General features: G+C 41.5%; 2 protein-coding genes across 3 annotated transcripts; both read left to right on the top strand.

Annotated features, from left to right (window-relative positions):
- Positions 1–56: 56 nt before the first annotated feature.
- Positions 57–1,792, top strand: LOC119585069 (collectin-12-like). The gene is made up of 6 exons (XM_037933690.1): positions 57–65; positions 404–509; positions 703–758; positions 1,029–1,203; positions 1,333–1,435; positions 1,522–1,792. The coding sequence occupies exons 1-6, from the start codon at positions 57–59 to the stop codon at positions 1,673–1,675; spliced, it is 603 nt and encodes a 200-aa protein (XP_037789618.1). The 3' UTR covers positions 1,676–1,792.
- A 2,914-nt stretch (positions 1,793–4,706) lies between these two features.
- On the top strand, positions 4,707–22,746 carry LOC119591334. Of its 2 annotated transcripts, none has more exons than XM_037940076.1 (6): positions 4,707–4,787; positions 5,112–5,366; positions 5,562–5,618; positions 21,986–22,160; positions 22,285–22,387; positions 22,477–22,746. In XM_037940076.1, the coding sequence occupies exons 1-6, from the start codon at positions 4,785–4,787 to the stop codon at positions 22,628–22,630; spliced, it is 747 nt and encodes a 248-aa protein (XP_037796004.1). In that variant the 5' UTR covers positions 4,707–4,784; the 3' UTR covers positions 22,631–22,746. The 2 variants fall into 2 exon arrangements, with proteins under 2 accessions (XP_037796004.1, XP_037795995.1); XM_037940067.1 differs by lacking the exon at positions 4,707–4,787 and adding an exon at positions 4,791–4,907.
- Positions 22,747–22,854: the final 108 nt, after the last annotated feature.

The raw sequence follows: 22,854 nt of genomic DNA, 5'->3' as shown, positions 1-22,854 counted from the left end.
ATTTATTTTAATCGCTGGAAAGATAATCTTTATGTTTTAAACCAAAGCTTATAGCCATGCGGTATGTGAGTGGGGAATCGATAGTGGTTGAATTGGTGTAAGTGTGAAAGACCTTGAGGACGAGTTAGAATTTACTAATAGTACATAATCGATGTCCCTAATAAGTTGTAGATATTCAATGTGTGACTGGAGGCTATCGCTCTAACTATTGACTATTTACGTCATTCTGTAAGTGTATTGGCTTCTGATTTCCAGATGAAGTTCTTACTGGTGTTGGCTTTGGCTGCTGCGGCTGCTGGGGATCATTCCCTTGGCGGACACGGGCATTTTCATGGACATTTCCCTCCGCCGGGCAAGGGCACTTCCCTCCTGTCGGGCATGGATTTAGGCCCAACGCGTTTAGCTTCCCACACGGAGTACATGGCTTCAGACCTGCCGCCGTCCACCGCCCCGTGCGACCTGTGGCACCTGTGCGACCTGTGGTGCATCAGCCGGTTCCCGTGGCCCCGGTGAGTCCCCGGGCCCTTCTAGCGTGGCAGGATTTCGTCAACTGACAATATACAAAGTAATCTTCACAAGTAAATGCTTCGTCATAAGGAGTGAGTTTGTTCCCACTTGTCTGAGTCGACTTCCTTTACCAGGATATCCTCTCCTCAATCAAATCTAATAGACTAATAACAAATATTTTCACTTCAATTCCAGGTGCACCGAGGCCGAGTGGACCTGTGGTGCCCCAGCCAGCTACCTCGGGCGTCCCGGTGAGTGCAAGGTCCCTGACACTGCATTCAGAGCTGTTTTTCAAACCTTTAAAATGTCTCACGTATATACATTTTATATACATACATTTATATGTATGTATATTCATTTATATGCATGTAATGGCGAGGTGCTTCTTCTCACCTTTTGAAGCAATCTTTCTTGTCATATTGAGTTAAACCATTCCTGCTGTCGATGTCCATTAAGGAAATCTCCCCTAACTCCTACCTTTCTTTTCCCGCCCACCACAATGGCGGTTCGGACGACTTCAGGTGGACCAAAGGCTGGGCGACAGCGAGTACCACTTCTCGTGGCGCCATGACGGCAGCAAAACCTACACGTGGGATGGCGCCAACCAGTACTGCGGCAACCTTGGCTCCGGCTGGCAGGGTATCAGCATCGAGACTCGCCAAGAGGACAGTCTTGTCAGAGAGGCAATTACAGAAGGTAATATTTCAAGCTCATCCTCTCTCTTGTGTTGCGCGATTCACACCCAAACCTTCAAGGGTCGAGGTTCGAGTCCACGAAGCTATGAGTATGTAACCTTGCTAAATACGTGCATTTTTATCTTTTTAGATCATCTACCATGGATTTGGACCTCAGGTCAGCTCAAGAACCACGGCTTCGCCTGGGCTTCAGGTGCTGAATTCGTGGGTCTCAACTGGTCTCACACCGGCGGGTAAGTGCCTCTTGGCTTTTCCTTTTACTCAAACCCACAGGTTAGATTTTTCCGAAAACTCTTCTAACTCTTACCAATGTGATCAGGAATCATCGACCACAACCAGACAACCGAGAGGGGGATGAGAACTGCCTGGGGGTTCTCAACAACGTCTACGACGACGGCATCAAGTGGCACGACATCGCCTGCCACCACGACAAGGCCATCATCTGCGAGCGCAAAGTCAGAGTCCATGGATGAACAGAAATACACACACAAACACAGAGGTGCACATACATCAGTGTGTAGTGTATGTATTTATATATAGATATATGATAAGCCCAATACTAACTTATTTATAAACACTGTACGAATCTAGGTATTGTTTTATTGCCATTTCCAGTTACTAGAATTGGAGGAAAACCAACCAAAACTAAGTATTCTAAATTGATTATATTGATATCGTTTGAAATAAACTTTTCCAACCCTAGATTTACTGACATTTTTCCTCTCCGTTCTTAGTCACCAGAGATATTCCAATGAATTAAGAGCATGTGTAGGAATGCGATCATGGAACTCAGTTCTGTATTTGTGTATGCGTGGGCACTGGTCGCGCACACACATACATCAAGCACTTCACACGCACGCACATTACATATATACATGCACACGCACACACACACACACACACACACACACACACACACACACACACACACACACACATATATATATATATATATATATATATATATATATATATATATATACAAAGTGTAGACCGAGGTTTAAGAATAATCAGTCCTTTAGTGTTTATGTCAGCTTTTCTACACAAATAATGTTATATTATATTTTCCTTCTCGTTATTACAGATTATGTGGATGTATTGTTTGTGATTTTAGTCTTTAGATAATATTCATTTAAGTATATTGCTATTGACCAAAGTCTAGAAGATTTAGAGTATACTAATCTAACACGAAACAATCATAAGAGACATTCGATGTCAGTGATATAACTAAGTTATACCTTTCTCATTAAAGCTCTGTCAACGATATATAATGAAACCTATTTCTGAAGAACTAGTGGCAAGGGTTAGTTAAAAAATAAGTACTAATTAAAATATCTTATAACTAATTTAACCTAAAATACGTATACTAACCTGTCGTCACAGGCACAATATCCGCGCCTGGCATACGCGCTGTTTTCCGTATATGCATTTCTGTGTGCAAATAGTGTGTGTGTGTGTGTGTGTGTGTGTGTGTCCGTGTCTGTGCATTTGTGTGACTGTGTGTATATATATATGTGTGTGTGTATGTTACTATGTATATATGTATAAATAAAATTATATATATATTTATATATGTGTGTGTGTGTGGGAGTGTATAAGCTCGGGCGATAACAGTTTTCACGCTGTTGAGTTTATAGATACGGGGGACGTAACTTAGATAATAAAAGCAGAGACCAGAGAAAGTGGAAATTCTGTGGTTATTCGTTGAAAAGTGGATGTTAGAATATGTAAATGTAGTGTCTAGGAATGAGACACTATTATTATGTTCAGTTTCATATGTGACTTCTAACCTGCAGTGTGAATGAAGGTAGGAGAAGTAACGATTGATATGAGTGGTATCAAGACTGAAAGACCTGTTGATATAAGTATAGTAAAAATAATGATAAAGAAATAGTTACAAATAAAATTATATCAAACCAACAATGTATTATTCACCCAGGCTTGTCCGTGATGGCAGAGGAACGGGTTAACTTTTTTGACCTGTCATTAACCTTTTTTATCCTGAATGGCATACACACACACACATACACACACACACACACACACACAGACGTAAGGGAAGAGTCTGAAAGTGAATAATGAATGAAGAGCAGGTATTTCAAATAGTTTATAGTGATTTTCTTGAGGTCATGCGTGTTTGGAAGGAGATAATAGTTATGATAATGTCATTAAGTTTTTATATATAAAAAGTAATCCGGTGTCAAAAAGGCCTCTGTAAGTTAAAGCAGCAAATTTCTTTAAAAATAGAAAATAGAAATCTGTGGTCATCTGAAGCTAGAATCCTCTGTCTAATCCTAATTCTCCTTCTATACCTTGAGAGAAAAAAAGAGAGTGAGAGATCAGAAGATGAGGACAATGGGAGGGCCAAGGAGCAGGAGCTACAGAAGGAAGTTTCCTAAGAAGGTGCAAGGAAGTTCAATGATCCGGCATTATGACGTCACGAACTTCTTCGCAAGGGCTACGAAGATGGCATCTTTCGAAGGCCTTTGGTTTCGACCGGTGGATGCCCTTCCCTTCAGTCTCGGACCCTTGGGCAGGATTCGAACTCGCATGCTGGGTGACTGATCCTTAGGGTTCCCAGCCGCGCGCGTGACCGCTGCACCACGGCGGCCGCCTTGTGAGGAAGTTCAAGAAAAGTAAAAAAAGAAAGAAAGAAAAAAAAAAGTCACAGGGAGCTACCGGAAAAGTTCCAGTGAAGATGTTTTAGAAAATGTAAGGAACTTCCACAAGAACAATTGAGAGGAAAATTTCAAGGAATCTCGCCGAGATATCCTTGAAACTTTCCTGAAACTTCCAGAAGTATTCGTGTTATATGGAAAAAAAGAGGAAGTTAAACAGTTATGGCTCTCCTAAAAGAGAGAATCAGTAACAGAATACATCAAAACGATTCTGAATTCGAAGGCGAGCAGAGAAAATGGATAAAACATGAAAATGTGCAGTATGACGAAACTGAAGGACACTGCGGTTTCCCTGACTTGTAAACGACGCTTCGGAATATATATAGACAGATAGATAGATATATAGATAGATAGATATTTATATATATATACACATATATACATATGTGTGTGTGGATATATATATATATATATATATATATATATATACATATATATGCATGATACGTAAATAGTCACACACACACACACATACATATATGTGTGTGTGTGTGTGTACATATATATAACCATATATAACAGGCGTTCTGCCCGAAGGGCATTTGAGCGATGCCTTTTAGGCCACTGGTTGGAGAAAAAATAAAATATGTAAAAACAGATGAAAAAGGGTAACTTGAAGGCACAGACGATGCACGAAGACTAATATGTGCATAAAAGTAATAGAGAGCAATAGAAAGAAGGGATTTCCATGACCATCGATATCCGTTCGGAAAAGGCACTTCACTGTCTTTTCTCTAGATTTCAGATACACATTTCCAGCGAGACTTCTACTGCTACGGAACGAAGGGCAAACGGGAGAAAATCCACGTAGACGAGTGACCTTCTCAAAGCACAGGCAAGAGCAAACATTGCATATAAAAAGGCGGTTCTGCTTGCGGTCGACACATTCGCTCGTCCGCTGAGCATGGTAAGACGGCCGGCGGGACGGAGATAGGGACGGCGTTGTCACGTTGTCTCCTCAATCGCCTGGAAAAGATCATCTTTTATGTCATTTAATCCAAAGCTTTATGTAGCCATGGCGTGTATTGTGAGTGGGGAATCGATAGTGGTTTGTGATTTGAGTGTAAAGTGTGAAAAGACACTTGAGGACGAGTTAGAAATTACTAATCTAATTTACATTTATCAGTGCCCTAAATAAGTTGTAAGATAATTCAATGTGTGACTGGAGGCTATCGCTCTAACTATTGACTATTTACGTCATTCTGTAAGTGTATTGGCTTCTGATTTCCAGATGAAGTTCTTACTGGTGTTGGCTTTGGCTGCTGCGGCTGCTGGGGATCATTCCCTTGGCGGACACAGGCATTTTCATGGACATTTCCCTCCCGCCGGGCAAGGGCACTTCCCTCCTGTCAGGCATGGATTTAGGCCCAACGCGTTCAGCTTCCCACACGGAGTACATGGCTTCAGACCTGCCGCCGTCCACCGCCCCGTGCGACCTGTGGCACCTGTGCGACCTGTGGTGCATCAGCCGGTTCCCGTGGCCCCGGTGAGTCCCCGGGCCCTTCTAGCGTGGCAGGATTTCGTCAACTGACAATATACAAAGTAATCTTCACAAGTAAATGTTTCGTCATAAGGAGTGAGATTGTTCCCCCTTGCCTGAGTCGACTTCCTTTACCAGGACATCCTCTCCTCAAATCAAATCTAATAGACTAATGACAAAATATTTTCACTTCAATTCCAGGTGCACCGAGGCCGAAGTGGACCTGTGGTGCCCCAGCCAGCTACCTCGGGCGTCCCGGTGAGTGCCAAGGTCCCTGATACTGCATTCAGAGCTGTTTTCAAACCTTAAAATGTCTCACACATATACATATATATATATATATACATACATTTATATATGTATGTTTATTCATTTATATACATGTAATGGCGAGGTGCTTCTTCTCACCTTTTGAAGCAATCTTTCTTGTCATATTGAGTCAAACCATTCCTGTTGTCGATGTCCATTAAGGAAATCTCCCCTAACTCCTACCTTTCTTTTCCCGCCCACCACAATGGCGGTTCGGCCGACTTCAGGTGGACCATAGGCTGGGCGACAGCGAGTACCACTTCTCGTGGCGCCATGACGGCAGCAAAACCTACACGTGGGATGGCGCCAACCAGTACTGCGGCAACCTTGGCTCCGGCTGGCAAGGTATCAGCATCGAGACTCACCAAGAGGACAGTCTTGTCAGAGAGCATTAAAGAAGGGTAATATTTCAAGCTCATCCTCTCTCTTGTGTTGCGCGATTCACACCCAAACCCTTCAAGGGTCAAGGTTCGAGTCCACGAAGCTATGAGTATTAAACCCCTTGCTAAATACGTGCATTTTTATCTTTTTAGATCATCTACCTTTGATTTGGCCCTCAGGTCAGCTCAAGAACCACGGCTTTCGCCTGGGCTTCAGGTGCTGATTCGTGGGTCTCACTGGTCCACACCGGCGGGTAAGTGCCTCTTGGCTTTTCCTTTACTCCCAAAACCCCCAGGTTATATTTTTCCGAAAACTCTTCTAACTCTTATCAATGTGATCAGGAATCATCGACCACAACCAGACAACCGAGAGGGGGATGAGAACTGCCTGGGGGTTCTCAACAACGTCTACGACGACGGCATCAAGTGGCACGACATCGCCTGCCACCACGACAAGGCCATCATCTGCGAACGCAAAGTCAGAGTCCATGGATGAACACAAATGCACACACAAACACAGAGATGCACATACATCAGGGTGTAGTGTGTGTATTTATATATAGATATATGATAAACCCAATATTAACTTATTTATAAACTGTACGAATCTAGGTATTATGTTTTATTGCTATTTTCCAATTACCAGAGACAACAAAAACTAAGTATTCTAAATTGATTATATTGATATCGTTTGAAATAAAGTTTTCAAACCTTATATTTACTGACATTTTCATCTCCGTTCTTAGTCAATAGACATATTCCAATGAATTACGAGTATGTGTGCGACACGCATCCACGTACTTCACGCATACACGTACACACCATGTACACACGCACGTACATACATATATACATACATACACACACACACATATATATATAAAGTATAGAATGAGGTTTAGGAATAATTATATATATATAATATATAATATATATATATATAAATATATATTATATATATATTATATATATATATATTATATATATAATTATATATATTATTAATATTATTTTTAAAATTTTTATATATATTATATATATATTATATATTTATTATAATATATTTTATATAATATATATATATATAATTTTATATTATTTTATATATGTAGGGGTGTGTGTGTGTACGACTCGAATTCCTCTGCAGGCGAAGGCGAGCAAAAAAAAATGGATAAATTTATGAAATGTGCAAAGTGACGAAGTTCACGGACACTGCGGTTAGCTGTGATATGTGTGTGTGTATGTGTGTATGTACATGTGTACATACATATGTATATATATATATGTACATATACATATACCTGTGTGTGTATGAGCTTGTTTGTGTGTAAAGTTTTATAAAATATATATATATATATATATAAAATATATATATATTATATATATATATACTTGATATATACATGTATATATAGAATCACATACATACATTTACACACACACATATATATGTATAATAGGCCGCTTGGCCGAAGGGCTTTGGACCCATACCTGGTAGGCCTTTAGCTGAAGGCTGAGCAGGTAAAAAAATATATAAAGAAACTGATGAAAATATCTCACGGGTGAATTGAAGTCATACACTGAAACGAATGGGGAAACGCACATTACTTGATCAGTGAACGGGACATATTAATTGATGATGTGCCGATTTGATGGATGAGTATACTCGGCCGGTTTAAGTGCTTTTTGATTCTTATTCGTGTTATAGGTACAACTTTTAAAATTCCCCACATTACTCCAATCTTTTCTCCTTACTATTTGCTCGCACGTCTCTGAGAGCCACCTAATCATTCGGGGACAAGGGATCATCAGAAATGCGAAGGGTGCATCACATTGGCCTTACTCCTGGTCACAGCAAATGATGGGAATGAACCTGGAGTCTCCATCATCTCCTTTTGTATAGGATCAGAACTCAAGGAATTATCTGAAACAATATTAGGTTGCACAATTCTTCCCAAAGGGAAATGTATGCCTGGAACTGGTGGAATCTCTGCCACAGCTACTTCAACAGGGCGTGTCAAACATTCTCACTGTAAAAAACAACTTGCAAAGAAGGAGACTACTTTTCCCGCAATCCCCTTATCAACAAATGCTTAGCCATTAAAACATTCTCTAAAAACGGTAAAGCACTTTTCAACACAATACTTTGTGAAAAAGCCAAATCCCGCTGGATATTAACTGGAACTGGCTCATCACCCTCTACAGCAGATATCAACCCTGTAAATCTATAAAGATCAAAACCTTTATCAACCGTGACATCAGAATCTGCATTACCAATATTCTGCAATTTTTTTTCGAACATATCATGCATTAGCAACAGATTTTCTCCTATCTTTCTTCAATCTAAGTTTATGGCAATTAGCAACTATGTGACCAGCTTCTTTACAAATGTAGCAGCTTTAAAAAAAAAATAAAAATAAAAATTAGTCCAACATCTCTAAACTTACCACCCTGTTCACTGGATAATGGCTGGGTCGGCTTTGTATAGCTTTGAAACTTCTAATTCACAAGACTAAAATTTTCTGCTACGTGTGCTGCTTTCAACTGAATTTACCTCACGCTCTAAAAGGTAACTCTTTACTTCCCGAGGAATGCCTCTAAAAAAAGGCTCTTTGTGCTGTTGAGAAAAAAGTGGCTAGAACGTTCCTTCCCCATCAGGATAATTAGTCTAAGGGGGGAATTGGGGAATTCCAACAGCCAGAACCTTAGTGAGATTTAAATTTAGATCTTCCACAAGATTCCTCATTCTCCTACCATAGGATCGGCTATCCTCAAGGGGGTTGAAAACCAATCTGGATGGAGGAGATCCTTTGTAGTCTCCTGTAGTAAATCAGGTTCATTTAGTCCCGGTGTAATGAAAGAGGTGGTTCTCCACTCCCAGCATACAGGGACTCCACAGCCAAAGACCTGAAAGCCACAGTACAGATTCTGAGAGCTTTATTATGTACCGAGTCCAACAACCAGAGAACAGTGGGAGTTGTCAATAATAAACCTCACATCCATAGTAAGTTTTTACGAATAAGGGGCTTGGTAAAGGGTTTTGAAGCGGGGTGGGGGTCTGCACCCCAAGATAAAATTTAAAAAAACCGAAAATACTAAGTGCCTTTTTGGGTTTCCTTTTTTTTGAAAGTGAGGCACCCCTTAAACCCTTTAGTCAAAAAAATTAAAACCCAAGTACTTCCCCCTCTTGGAAAAATTTCATTTGGGGTTTTCTCCAAATGGGGGGAAAGGGTGGAACTTTCCCCCGTCTGTGGAAAGTAAGCCAAAGGGCCTTTTCTTTGGGGGAAAATTTTTAAAAACCCCGGGAGTTCCCATGTAAAACCCGATTTTATTGCATCCCCGTGTCCTTGCACATCCTGTAAGCTTCCTCCTGAGGGATTTCAGTGTAAATTTTCCAAAAAACCGATTAAGAACGCATTGGGAAAAACCTTTACCATGCATTTTTAGCCAAAGGGAAACAGGGCCCTTAAGACCTCCCTTGGGGACCCCTCCATTTTTTTCAGGTTTTGGAAACGTTTCCCCCCTGAACTTAAACTTTGTTTGTAAAGGAAAACTTTGATGAAGGTAGGTAATGCTCCCCTAAAAACCCAATGTTTAACGGCCTTTATAGTATGCCAGCTCCCAAAAACCCCTTCAAGGTTTCCAAAAGGCCCGCACCCTTGACGGCGCTGGGGCAAAGGAATTTTGTATAGCGTTTCCATTTTTTTACAAATGCATCTGTGGCGAAACTCAATTTTTTTAAGCATATTGAAAATGGGGTCAACCCCTTTTTTTCCCCTTTTTAGCAGAAAAGTCAAACCTGAAATTTTTCCCTTTTTTCCAAACTTTCAGATGGGGTGGTGAGAGAAATTGGGCTGTTAAATTTTTCCCCCCGGTGTGGAAATCTTTTCCAAAGGTTTTTTTAAAAGGAAAGATTTTAGCCTCTTCCCCTGGGATGGCACTGTGCCCCTTAATAGTCCATTGGAAAAAAGTCCCAAAAAGAAATTTTTGGGCTCTCCCTTGGAATGGAATCTTTGGTATGGCCAACGCAATTTCCCGGGGGGTTTACGGCAGAGCTGCAAAGGTTGTCCAATCCCTTTCAAAATTTGAAAATTTTTATGGAAATTTGCTGCAGTCCTACCGAAAATGGGCACTGGGTTGCCGTTCCCTTTTAGCTGAAGAGGGAAAAACCCAGAAATGGAAATGGGCCGAGGGGAACTCTGCCTAAATTTTGCAGCTCATTTTCCCAATCTTTTTTTTTCTGTGATGATTATGCCAAACATCTTTAGAAAAGGTTGTGACCCTGGATGTGCTCTTTCCAATGTCTTTCGCCCCTTTTCCCATTCCCCCCTAAGGGGGCCCAGATTTTTAATTTGAGGAGACCTACTGTCTTTACGAACCCTTGTCAAGCCTTTCCCTTTTGCCCCGCACCCGGTTTTTTGGGTTTGGGGCTTTTTTGTAATGGGTAAAAGGTTTCTCCTTAGTGCAGCTTTTCTTGCCCCTTTGACCCGCATCAGGGCCCCATAGACCGGAGGCGATTTGGGACTGCCCCCTAAATTTTTTGGGGAAAGGATGCTTCTGTTTCAAGTTGGAAATTTGTGTGTGAAGGGGAAAAAACACCAAAACTTGAACACAATGAAAATCAAATTTACAGGGTCCCCTTTCAATATGCAGTTGATCTAAAAAAATTCCGTCCGTTAGTTCAAGTCGCCCTCTCTGCACTTCCCCCTTGCCCGGGGAAAAAACCCTTCCCCCTCCCGCCAAAAAAATTGGAAAGGGGGCGCTTCCATGGAAATCTTTCCCCTGACCCCCAGTTGAAGTTCAACTAAGAATCAGAGAGCTTTTTGATATTTTAATTGGAGAAGGGCCCAGTTTTTAATTTTTGGGAAAAGTTGTGGGAGTGTCACTGTTCCCGTGAAACTGAATTTTAGAACAAGGGTCCAAGGGCCCTTTTTCGAGGGGGCACAAAGTGTTTTTCCCCCCGAAGGTTATGCCGACCATTGAAATCTCCCAAGTTTGAACCCAGCTAAGCTCCCTAGATTTTCCAAAAACTTTTTTTGTTTAGAATTTTTGGGGGAGGAAGGTGATGGGATGAACAGGAAAAGGGCGTGTCAAGCCTATTTTCCCCAAACCTTTCCCCCCGTGTTTTCTGCAGGTGGATGGCCTGGAAGGGAATATCTTGAATACCATTTCTGCGGGTTTCCCCCATGAAGTTTGGAAAGAAATTTTCCCGATTTAAATTTTCTTTTAGGGATTTCCAAAATGGATTTCAAAGAAACTATCAAATGTTGCGTTCTTTCATTTTTTCATGAAATTTCCGGGCAGTTCCATTGGGGTTAGGGGGTCCCCGTTCTTTAGATTACTTCTTCATAAAGGGATTTGGCAAACAACCCGGGGGTCAAGGTTTCCCCCCACCTTTTGGCTGTCCCGGGGGTCCCTTTTTTTAAAGGGTTTTTTTACCGTGGACCCAGTTTCCCCCGGCTTTTTCCCTTTTGACAGGCTCAGGTTTTTTTTGGCCCCGGGCAAAAAACGGACCAGCCTTTGCTTTAGGGGGTTCTGTCTAGCAGAGGAGGCCCCCGTGGATGTGTTTGGGGCTGGAAAGGGCAACCCTTGAGGCCCCCTGGACCCTTAAAAAGATGGCTTAAAGACCTTACTTTGGGAGGGGAGTTTTCCCAAAAAACCCCCCCATTTCCCACCCCAAAACTTCCCGGTGGAAAAAAACTTCCCAAGGCCGTTTCCCGCGATTCGGGACTGAGGTTTTTAAAGGGGAAATGGCGAGTTTTGGGTAAGAAGCACTGGAAAGGGGAAGGGTTTTTGGGGGAAAGGGGAGGGCTGACGAAGCCAAAGGGAAATACCGGCTGTTCAAACAGCCCCAAAAGGGGGACATCATTTTCCTCTGGAAAAATAACTTTCCCCTTTTTTCCTTTTCACCAATACTTTTTTTTTCCAAAATTTTTACCTTTTACACTGCTTTGTGAAGCTTCTGAGCTTTTTTTGCAGTGGAACGCATATTGGACCCCGTACAGTTTCATCTCCTTTTGAAAATGTTTTTACCACCCCTTTTCACATCTCTTGGTTTGCCCTTTTCTTTAAAAAGGGTCATGCCCATAACCCCGGCAGTGGAAGCACTGCATAGGGGGGGGCACATAGGGAAATTTTCCTTTAGGTGGGAAACCATGCCAAATTAAAATGATTTTGGGAAGGGCTAACGTATTAAATGTTTTTGAAGAGAGCTGGCGTAGATGGGTTCCCAAAACCCTCAACTTTCTTTTTTAAAAAGTTTTTTACGCCATTTTTATTAAAAATTTTCTAGTTCCCCTAAAAAATTTTCCCAGAATCCCCATTTAGGTCTCCCGGGAAAAAACAAATTTCCCTTTTCATGATTGAGGGTTTTGTGAAAACATTTAAACTTGAAACCCCGGAATGTTGATATTTTGCGTGGGGGTGCGAGGACCGGTGACATACTTCAATTTTTCCTATGTACTTCAAAAATATCAAGTTCCCCTTTTAGAACCAAACCAAAGGGCTTTACTCCCAGGTACACTATTGAAAAACTCTCTTATTTACCAGGAAAAATTTCCTTAATAAAATTTAGGAGGAAATTTTTCCCCCTTACCTTTTTGGGATTCCCGGGGTCCACTGCGATCCCTTCTTTGCGCTTTTGGGAAACTGGAAAGGTTTCCAGAGGGACAAATGTAGGGCCCCCGGCAATTGTGAGGTGTAGGGGGGGAAACTGATTTTTTAAAATTTTTAATAATCATACAAATTAGAAACTTTTTATTTCCTCCCCCCCCCCCCCCCCCACCATTTGGGGTCCAACGAGGGGAAAAATTAGGGGCTCCAAAAAACCCCCCAACGCCCCGGGGTAATTAGGAAATATATGCGCCACTAATTTCAGTACTGTAAACAGTCTGGAAAATCGACCGGGGTTTGATCAACATCCCTCTAAAACCCGAAAAGAGGACCAAAGGGTTGGGGTTTTTAGCCGCAGGGGACAGCGTGCCCGCATCGCTCCCCCTCCAGGATTGGTTTTATGGTTTACGGGTGCCCCCGCAAGGCCAAAAACAAGTGGGGAGTTCTCCCGGTCCAAGATGGGAAAGAAACCCGGGGGGGGTGCACCTCCCCCCATAAGGGCCTTTGGGGTACCCGGGGAAACCATTTTGTCTCATCCCCCACTGGTTTACCCCTCCAAATTGGGTTTTGCCCTCGGTCGGTTTACCGATATTGGGACTTTGCCCCCCCCCGCCCCGGGAAAGGCGGCTTCCTTAGGGGGTGTATAGGGGAAATGGGGGTGTATTGGAAAAGCTTGCCAAAGCCTACGCTTCCCAAATTTCAAAACTGAATGCAGCGAGGGCTATTTTCACATTTGTACACCTGCTCTTAAATTTCCGGAATATTGGGGGTTGCGCAGGTTCCCCCTTTCCCGGGAGAGGCAGATCTTTGTAAATTTGTAGGACTCATACCCAAATTGAAATTTTTCAAATTTTCCCCACCCCCCCCCACCATGGAGTTTCCCAAAGAGGGGAAAACTATAGGGGGTTCCCAAAAACTCCCCCAAAAGCCACGGGGTTTAAGGGAAAAAATACGCCCGCCAAATACACAGTACTGATGGCAGTCGCGGGGGCCTATGCGGTACCGGATGAAAATGCCTTTTGACCCTAGCCATATTTTACCAGCCGTTGATTGACCGGCCTTGATCAAAACCCCCCGTCCCAACCAGAAAAAAAGGACCCCAAAAAGGGGTTTGTAGCTGAGGGGGCACGGCAGCTCCATCCCCCCCAAACCCCCAGGACTCCTGTTTTCCTGGTAACACACGTGGGAGGTTTTTCCCCCGTCCAAAAGGGAAGAACCCGGGGGGGTAAAACCATCCCCCCTTTAAGGCCTTGGGCACCAGGGAAACCATTTTTGGGCTCATCCCCCCACTGGTGACCCCCCCAGAAGGGAGCCCTCTGGTCTGGCTCACCCGAAAAAAGGACCCCAAGCCCCCACCCCGGCCCGGGGGGCTTCCCTTGGGGGGGACAAAGGGGGGGAGTTTTCCCTGGGCCAAAATGGAAAAGAACCAGGGGTGGTGCACCCCCCCCTCTCCCTAGGGTTTGGGGTCCCCGGGGAACCATTTTTTTTCATTCCCCCAAATGGTGACCCCTCCCGTTGGGTAGCCCCCTTTGGGCTTGGGAAAAGATCATTGGGAAATTCGAGCCCCCCCCCCGGGCAAGGGGCTTTCCCTTAGGGGGGGTATGGGTAAGTGCGTGGGGGTATTTTAGGGTGACCAGTGCCCCACGCATACGCAAATGCAAAAAGAATTTTCTTTCAGAGTTCATGTCACCCTTCGTAAAACATGTCTAATTCCCTTTGGGAAAATCTCTGGTGATTTTAAAAAAGGGAGGAAAAATGTCAGTAAATTTTAGTGTTTTGGAAAAATTTATTTAAACGATTCCCCTAGCCTAACAATTTAGAAACTTCTTTTTGGTTTTGGGTTTTTTTCCCCAAATTTCGTAATTGGAAAATGGCAATCCAAAAAATGCTGGTTTTATACAGTGGTTTTTGGGTAATTTGTATTTTTGGCCCCCCATTATATAAACTTTTATAAATCCTACACTACACATTTTGGTAGTGCATCTCAGCGTTTGTGTATGTGTATCTGTGTTCATCCGTGGACTCCGACTTTGCGCTCACAGATGATGGCCTTGTCGTGGTGGCAGGCGATGTCGTGCCACTTGATGCCGTCGTCGTAGACGTTGTTGAGAACCCCTAGACAGTCCTCGTTCCCTCTCGGTTGTCTGGTTGTGGTCGATGATTCCTGGTAATCACATGGTACGAGTTAGAAGAGTTTTCGAAAAAAAGTGTACGCTCTGTGTGGGTCTGAATAAAAGGAAAGCCAGGAGGCACTTACCGCCGGTGTGAGACCAGTTGAGCCCCACGAATTCAGCACCTAAACCCCAGGCGAAGCCGTGATTCTTGAGACGACCTGAGGTCCAAATCCATGGTAGTTGATCTAAAAAGAAGACATAAATGTATGTATTTAGCAAAGTTGTATATTCATACCTTTGTGGACTCGAACCTCGACCCTTCAAGGTGGGAATCGCGCAACACAAGAGAGAGGATGAGCTTGAAATATTACCTTCTGTAATCGCCTTTCTGACGAGACTGTCCTCTTGGTGAGTCTCGATGCTGATACCCTGCCAGCCGGAGCCAAGGTTGCCGCAGTACTGGTTGGCGCCATCCCAAGTGTAAGTCTTGCTGCCGTCATGTCGCCACGAGAAGTGGTACTCGCTGTCGCCCAGCCTTTGGTCCACCTGAAGTTGGCCGAACAAGCTTTGTTGTAGGTGGGCAAGAATGTTTGATGTTAGGGAGGTTTCCTTAATCGATATCGACAGCGGGAATGATTTAACTCAAATGAAAGCAAAGATTACTCCAAAATTTGGATGAAGGACCTGGCCATTACATGCATATATTATACGAGTTATTTCAAGATGTGAAGGCAGTCCTGAATGCAACGTCAAGGGGCCCTCGACACTCACCGGGACGCCCGAAGAAGCTGGCTGGGGCACCACAGGTCCACTCGGCCTCGGTGCACCTGGAATTGAGCGAAAATATTTTGTCATTAGTCTATTATATTTGATTTAAGATGAAATTCTGGTAAAGAAAATTGATTCAGCATTTAGTTCTGCAGATTACTTTTAATCATCCTTGAATATTCACATTTGACGAAATGCTGCCACAAGAAGGGCCCGGGGACTCACCGGGCCACGGGAACCGGCTGATGCACCACAGGTCGCACAGGTGCCACAGGTCGCACGGGGCGGTGGACGGGCGCAGGTCTGAAGCCATGTACTCCGTGTTGGGAAGCTGAACGCGTTGGGCCTAAAGCCATGCCCGACAGGAGGGAAGTGCCCTTGCCGGGGGGAGGGAAATGTCCATGAAAATGCCCGTGTCCGCCAAGGGAAGATCCCAGCAGCCACAGCAGCCAAGGCCAACACCAGTAAGAACTTCATCTGAAATCAGAAGCCAATACACTTACAGAATGACGTAAAAAATCTATAAGTAGAAAAGATAGTCTCTAGTCTCACAGTGAATTATCATACAACTGATTTACGGCGCATCTGGGTAATGTACATTAGATAAGTAATTTCTAATTTGTCTTCAAGTGTCTTTCACACTTACACTCAATTCACAAACCACTATCGATTCCCCACTCACAATACACGCCATGGCTACATAAAGCTTTGATTTAAATGACCCTAAAAGATGATCTTTTCCAGGCAACCGAGGAAGACAACGTGACAGCGCCGTCCCTATCCTCCGTCCCGTCCTTACCATGCTCAGTAGACGAGCGAATGTTTTCGACCGCAAGCAGAGCCGCCTTTTTATATGCAACGTTTGCTCTTGCCTTGCTTAGAGAAGGTCACTCATCTACGTGGATTTTTCTCCCGTTTGCCTTCGTTCCGTAGCAGTAGAAGTCTCGCTGGAAATGTGTATATGAAATCTAGAGAAAAACACAGTGAAGTGCCTTTTCCATACGGACTTTCGATGGTCATGGAAATCCCTTCTTTCTATTGCTCTATTACTTTTTATGCAAATACGGTACCTCTCTCGCTCTTATACGCGTGTATGAAATATAAATATATATAAACAATAGGTTTATACACGCACACATATATAGAGAGGGAGAGATGTCTATATACGCTACATACATGTGTCTATGTATATAAGTATACATATATATATACGTATGTATGTTTATCTAAAACAAGAGTGCGCATTCGGCACATCAGCTATTAATATGTCCTCTTCACTGCTCAGGTAATGCGCTTTCCACGTTCATATTAGTCTTCGTGCATCGTATGTTCCTTCAATTTACCATTTTTCATCTGTTTTTACTTGCATATTTTATTTTTCTACTCAGCCCTCCAGCCAGCGGCCTACCAGGCATTGCTCGAATGCCCTTCGGCCAGCACGCCTGTTATATATGTTTATATATATATATATGTACACACACACATATATATGTATGTGTGTGTGTGTGCCTAATTAGATATCATGCATATATATATATATAATCTATATATATATTATACATATATTATGTAAAAAATATATATATATATTATATATATATATAATGTATTATAATATATATGTTATGTTATTTTTGATATATATATATATGTATATATTATATATATATATATTTACTTACACACACAATATGGATATGTGTATATATTCCCAAAGCATCCTTACAAGTCAGGGAACCGCAGTGTCCTTCAGTTTCGTCTATTGCACATTTTCATTCTTATCAATTTTCGCTGCTCACCTTCGCTGGTGGAATTCAGAATCGTTTGCATGTATTTTTGTTACTGATTCTCACTTTTAAGAGAGCCATAACGTGTTACACTCTTTTTGTTTACCTATAACTGAATTCCATATAACACAAATTTCAGGAAGTTCAAGTATATTTGGGAGAGGTTGACTTAAATTTTCCCCTCAATGTCCATGTGGAAGTTCTTGGGATTTTTCTAAAGCATTCTCGCTGGAACTTCGCTGTGACTTCTTTTTTTCCCTTTTCTTTCTTTACTCCTCACAAGGCGCCGCCGTGGTGCAGTGGTAACTAGCTTTTGAACTATAAGGTTCTGTCCTGCCCAAGGGTCGAGATTGAAGGGAAGGGCATCACGGTCGAACCAAAGTCCTTCGAAGATGCCAACTTCGTAGCCCCTTGCGAGAATTCGTGACCCCATAATGAAGTCTCTGAATTCCTTGCACTCTTAGGTAACTTCTTCGTAGTCCTGCTCCTTGGCTCCATTGTCCTTCCATTTAATCTCTCACTCTCTTTTTTCTCTTAAGGTATAGAAGAGAATAGGTTGACAGGAATCTTACTTCAGATCAGCACAATTTTCCATTTTCTCTTTTTTTATATTTACTGCTTTAACCTACATACCTTTTTGACACGGATAAGTTTTTTTTTATAAATAAGAATTTAATGACATTATCATAACTATTATCTCCTCCAAATTCGCATAATCTCAAGAAAACCATTTATAAATTAATCTATTCGAAATATCTGCTCTTCATTCATTATTCACCTCTGGACTCTTCCTTTACGTCTGGTGTGTGTGTGTGTTGTTGTGTGTGTGGGTTGTGTGGTGGTGTGTGTGTGTGTTGTGTGTGTGTGTGGTGTGTGTGGTCTTTCAAGATAAAAAAGGTCAGTGACAGGTCAGAAAAGTTAGCACGTTCCTCTGTCATCACGGACAAGCCTGGGTGAACAATACTCTGTTGATATAATAATATTATTATTTTATTTGTATCTATTCATTTATCTTTTTTTTCTATACTCATATCAACGACTCTTTCAGTGTTCAGTGCCACCACTTGTCCTACCCTAATTCACGCTGCAGGTTAGAAGTCACATATGAAACTGAACATAATAATAGTGACTCATTCCTAAACACTACATTTACATATTCTTACCACATTTCAGCGAACAACCACATAATTTCCTCTTTCACTAGCCTCTGCCTTTATCTAAGCTACATTCCTCGTATCTAAAAACTCAGCAGCCTGATAACAGTTATCGCCTACACACACACACACACACATAAATATATATCTATATCTATATATATATATAATTTTACTTATACATATATACACAGTCACACAAACACAGACAAACAAACACACACACACACACACACACACACACACACACACACAATATATATATATAATATATATATATATATATATATATATGTATATATATATTATTTATTTAATTTATTATACATATATACACAGTCACACAAACGCACACACACGAAATGCATCTATGGAAACAGCGTGTATGCCAGTCGCTGAAATTGTGCCTCTGACGACAGCTTACATATTTTGGCGCAAATTAGTCTAAAATATTTTTAACTAGTACATATTATATTTTGCCTAACCCTTGCTCTAGGTCTTTAGAAATAGGTTTCCATTATACATCGTTGACAGAGCTTTAATAATAACGTATAATATTTTTGGTTGTTAAATACTGACATCGAATGTCCCTGATGATTATGTAAATATAATGTTGTGATTGTATATATATATACCACCTTGATATGTATTATATAGTATTTATATATATATATATTATATATATAAATGTGTTGTGTGTTGTGTATAAATAAATGAATATATTATATATATATGTATATATATGTATGTAATGATATACATACATATATTATTTTATTATTATTAAAGAGCCATCATTGCGCTGCAGAACTCAGGCCTTAGGTCATTGGCAGTACCACCTGTGCTTGATGGGACGCCCTTCCTAATCAACCGTGTTCAGCGCGCTACCACTTGCGCCTCAGCGGCGACTTCCCTACGACACCTGCGTTTCACATCTCAAGGTGTTATGCACTCTCGCCGTGAATCGGGTTCTAGCCAGCCAGCAGTCAGAGCACAAGCATTTTGCAACTGCCGCGGAAGACATATACATTAACATAATATATATATATATATAGTATATATATATATATAGTATAATATATATATAAATACATATACATACTCGTACCAAATAATATGTATAAATGTATATTTATAACGTATATATAAATGCATATATATTATATTATATATATATAAAATAATATATATTATATATTATATATATATATGCATGTATTACATGTGTGTATATATATATGAATAGTACAAAACAAACACACATAAATCTATATCTATATGATATGTATGTGTGTATGTGTGTGTGTGTCTAACATATCGCCATATGTACATATATGTAATACACATTTGATCACACTTAAACTATATCGATGAATAAATGTGATTGTTATCAATACATATGATAAAAATAAACTAAAGTTTCACAATAGCTCTTTTGGTGTACTGACTAAGCATGCAGCTAAATTCAAAGCAAGAACAAGCCCTATAAATCATTTACAAGTCCATTATAGCCAACCCAGGCCGTCATGATCGCTAACAGCCTGCAGAGATTCTAATAAAGTAACTCAACTTTCTTACGTCATTGTGGTATTGTACTACATTCAAATTAACTAATTTACTTTAACAACAATATATGTAAATATCACAATATACAATAAAGCCACAAAACAATTATATAAGCATTATGACAACGCCTGGAACACACCTATTCTATGGCTATTCAGCATAGACTAACTAATATCGCACTCTATTATAATATTTCCTTTGATATATTCATTATTATGTATAACTGTATATAACACATGATGATACAAACAACATATATACAAATATAAACATATATATGTATATATAGACATAACAAACGCACACACACAACACATTATCATGTATAAGATATATATATATAGATATTCTATAATATTATAATATATCTATATTGCGAAATTCTATTTATAGTTGTCTATAAGTATATATATATATATAATAGATATCTATATATATATATATATTGTAATATCATATATTATACCATCTAAGTATGCATGTTACATTATGCCATATAAATACATAATGTATATATATATGTTTATGTTGAGACAGAGAGATTATTATGTTTTACATGAACAGCAATAGAAAGAAAGGATTTCCGTGGCCATCGAAGTGAAGAGAAAGTACATCATGACTTTTCGCTAGGATCAGTTCACATTCGAGCGAGACGTTCTACTGCTATGGGGCGAAGGCAAAGGGTAGAAACCCACGTAGACGAGTGACCTTCTCCTCAAAGCAATGGCAAAAGCGCATATAAAATGGCGGCTTGCTTGGGTCGACAATCGCTCGTCCGCTGAGATGGTAGCGGCCGCGGGACGAGATGAGACGGCCTGTCACGTTGTCTCCTATCGCTGGAAAGATCTTTTATGTCATTTAAATCAAAGCTTTAGTAGCCATAGCGTGTATCGTGAGTGGGCCGGCGCTGGGAAGATCAGTATCTGAACTCGTTCATGCTGTTAAACGAAAGTTTTTGTGATAGCTGTACGGGGAATCGGTAGTGGTTTGTGATTTTTGTGAAGGTGAAAACCGTTAAGGCGATACACGTTACGTAATGTAGGTAAATGTGCTGAGGGTGGTGATTGGAATGATACTCTATTGACTATTTACTCATTCTGTAAGGGTATTTGCTTCTGATTACAGATGAAGTTCTTACTGTTGTTGGCCTTGGTTGCTGCGGCTGCTGGGGATCATTCCCTTGGCGGACACGGGCATTTCATGGACATTCCCCTCCCGCCGGGCAAGGCACTTCCCCTCCTGTCGGGCATGGATTTAGGCCCAACGCGTTCAGCTTCCCACACGGAGTACATGGCTTCAGACCTGCCGCCGTCCACAGCCCCGAGTGGCACCTGTGTGTGCATCAGCCGGTTCCCGTGGCCCCGGTGAGTCCCCGGGCCCTTCTAGTGTGGCAGCATTTCGCCAAATGAAATATTCAAGGATGATAAAAGTAACCTGCACAAGTAAATGCTTCATCGAGAGAGAGGTTGTTCCACTTGTCCGAGTCGATTTCCTTTACCAGAATATCCCTCTCCTCCAGTCAAATCTAATAGACTAATGACAAATATTTTCGCTCAATCCAGGTGAACCGAGGCCGAAGTGGACCTGTGGTGCCCCAGTCAGTTACCTCGGGCGTCCCGGTAAGTGTCGAGTTCAATGACGCTGCATTCAGAGCTGCTTTCACACCCTGAAATGACTCATATATATACATATATAGATACATATATACATATACATGTATGTATATTTATTTATATGCATGTAAATATACATATATATGTATGTATATTTATTCATATGCATGTAATGGCGAGGTGCTTCTTCTCACCTTTTGAAGCAATCTTTCTTTTTATATTGAGTTAAATCATTCCTGCTGCCGAAATCCATTAAGGAAATCTCCCCTAACACCTACCATTCCTTTCCCACCCACAACAATGGCGGTTCGGCCGACTTCAGGTGGACCAAAGGCTGGGCGACAGCGAGTACCACTTCTCATGGCACCATGATGGCAACAAGACCTACACGTGGGATGGCGCCAACCAGTACTGCGGCAACCTTGGCTCCGGCTGGCAGGGTATCAGCATCGAGACTCGCCAAGAGGACAGTCTCGTCAGAGAGGCAATTACAGAAGGTAATATTTCAAGCTCATTCTCTCTTGTGTTGCGCGATTTACACTCAAACTTTCAAAGGTCGAGACTCGAATCCACGAAGCTATGAGTATGCAACTTTGCTAAATACGTGCATTATCTTTTTAGATCATCTACCGTGGATTTGGACCTCAGGTCAGCTCAAGAACCATGGCTTCGCCTGGGCTTCAGGTGAAGAATTCGTGGGTCTCAACTGGTCTCACACCGGCGGGTAAGTGCCTCCTGGCTTTTCCTTTCACTCAAACACACCAAGAGGCTACTTTTGTCGAAAACCTCTTCTCTTACCAATATGATCATCAGGAATCATCGACCACAACCAGACAACCGAGAGGGGAATGAGAACTGCCTGGGGGTTCTCAACAACGTCTACGACGACGGCATCAAGTGGCACGACATCGCCTGCCACCACGACAAGGCCATCATCTGCGAGCGCAAAGTCAGAGTTCATGGATGAACACAAATAAACATACACAAACACAGATGCACATACATCAGTGTGTAGTGTGTGTATTTATATATAGATATATGATAAGCCCAATACTAACTTATTTATAAACTGTATGAATCTAAGTATTATGTTTTATTGCCATTTTCCAGTTACCAGAAAGACAACAAAAACTATGTATTCTAAATTGATTATATTGATATCGTTTGAAATGATTTTTTTCAACCTTATAT

Source organism: Penaeus monodon, chromosome 3 (assembly GCF_015228065.2).
Source record: "Penaeus monodon isolate SGIC_2016 chromosome 3, NSTDA_Pmon_1, whole genome shotgun sequence".
Lineage (NCBI taxonomy): Eukaryota > Metazoa > Arthropoda > Malacostraca > Decapoda > Penaeidae > Penaeus > Penaeus monodon.
This window is presented reverse-complemented; position numbering and strand designations above follow the sequence as displayed.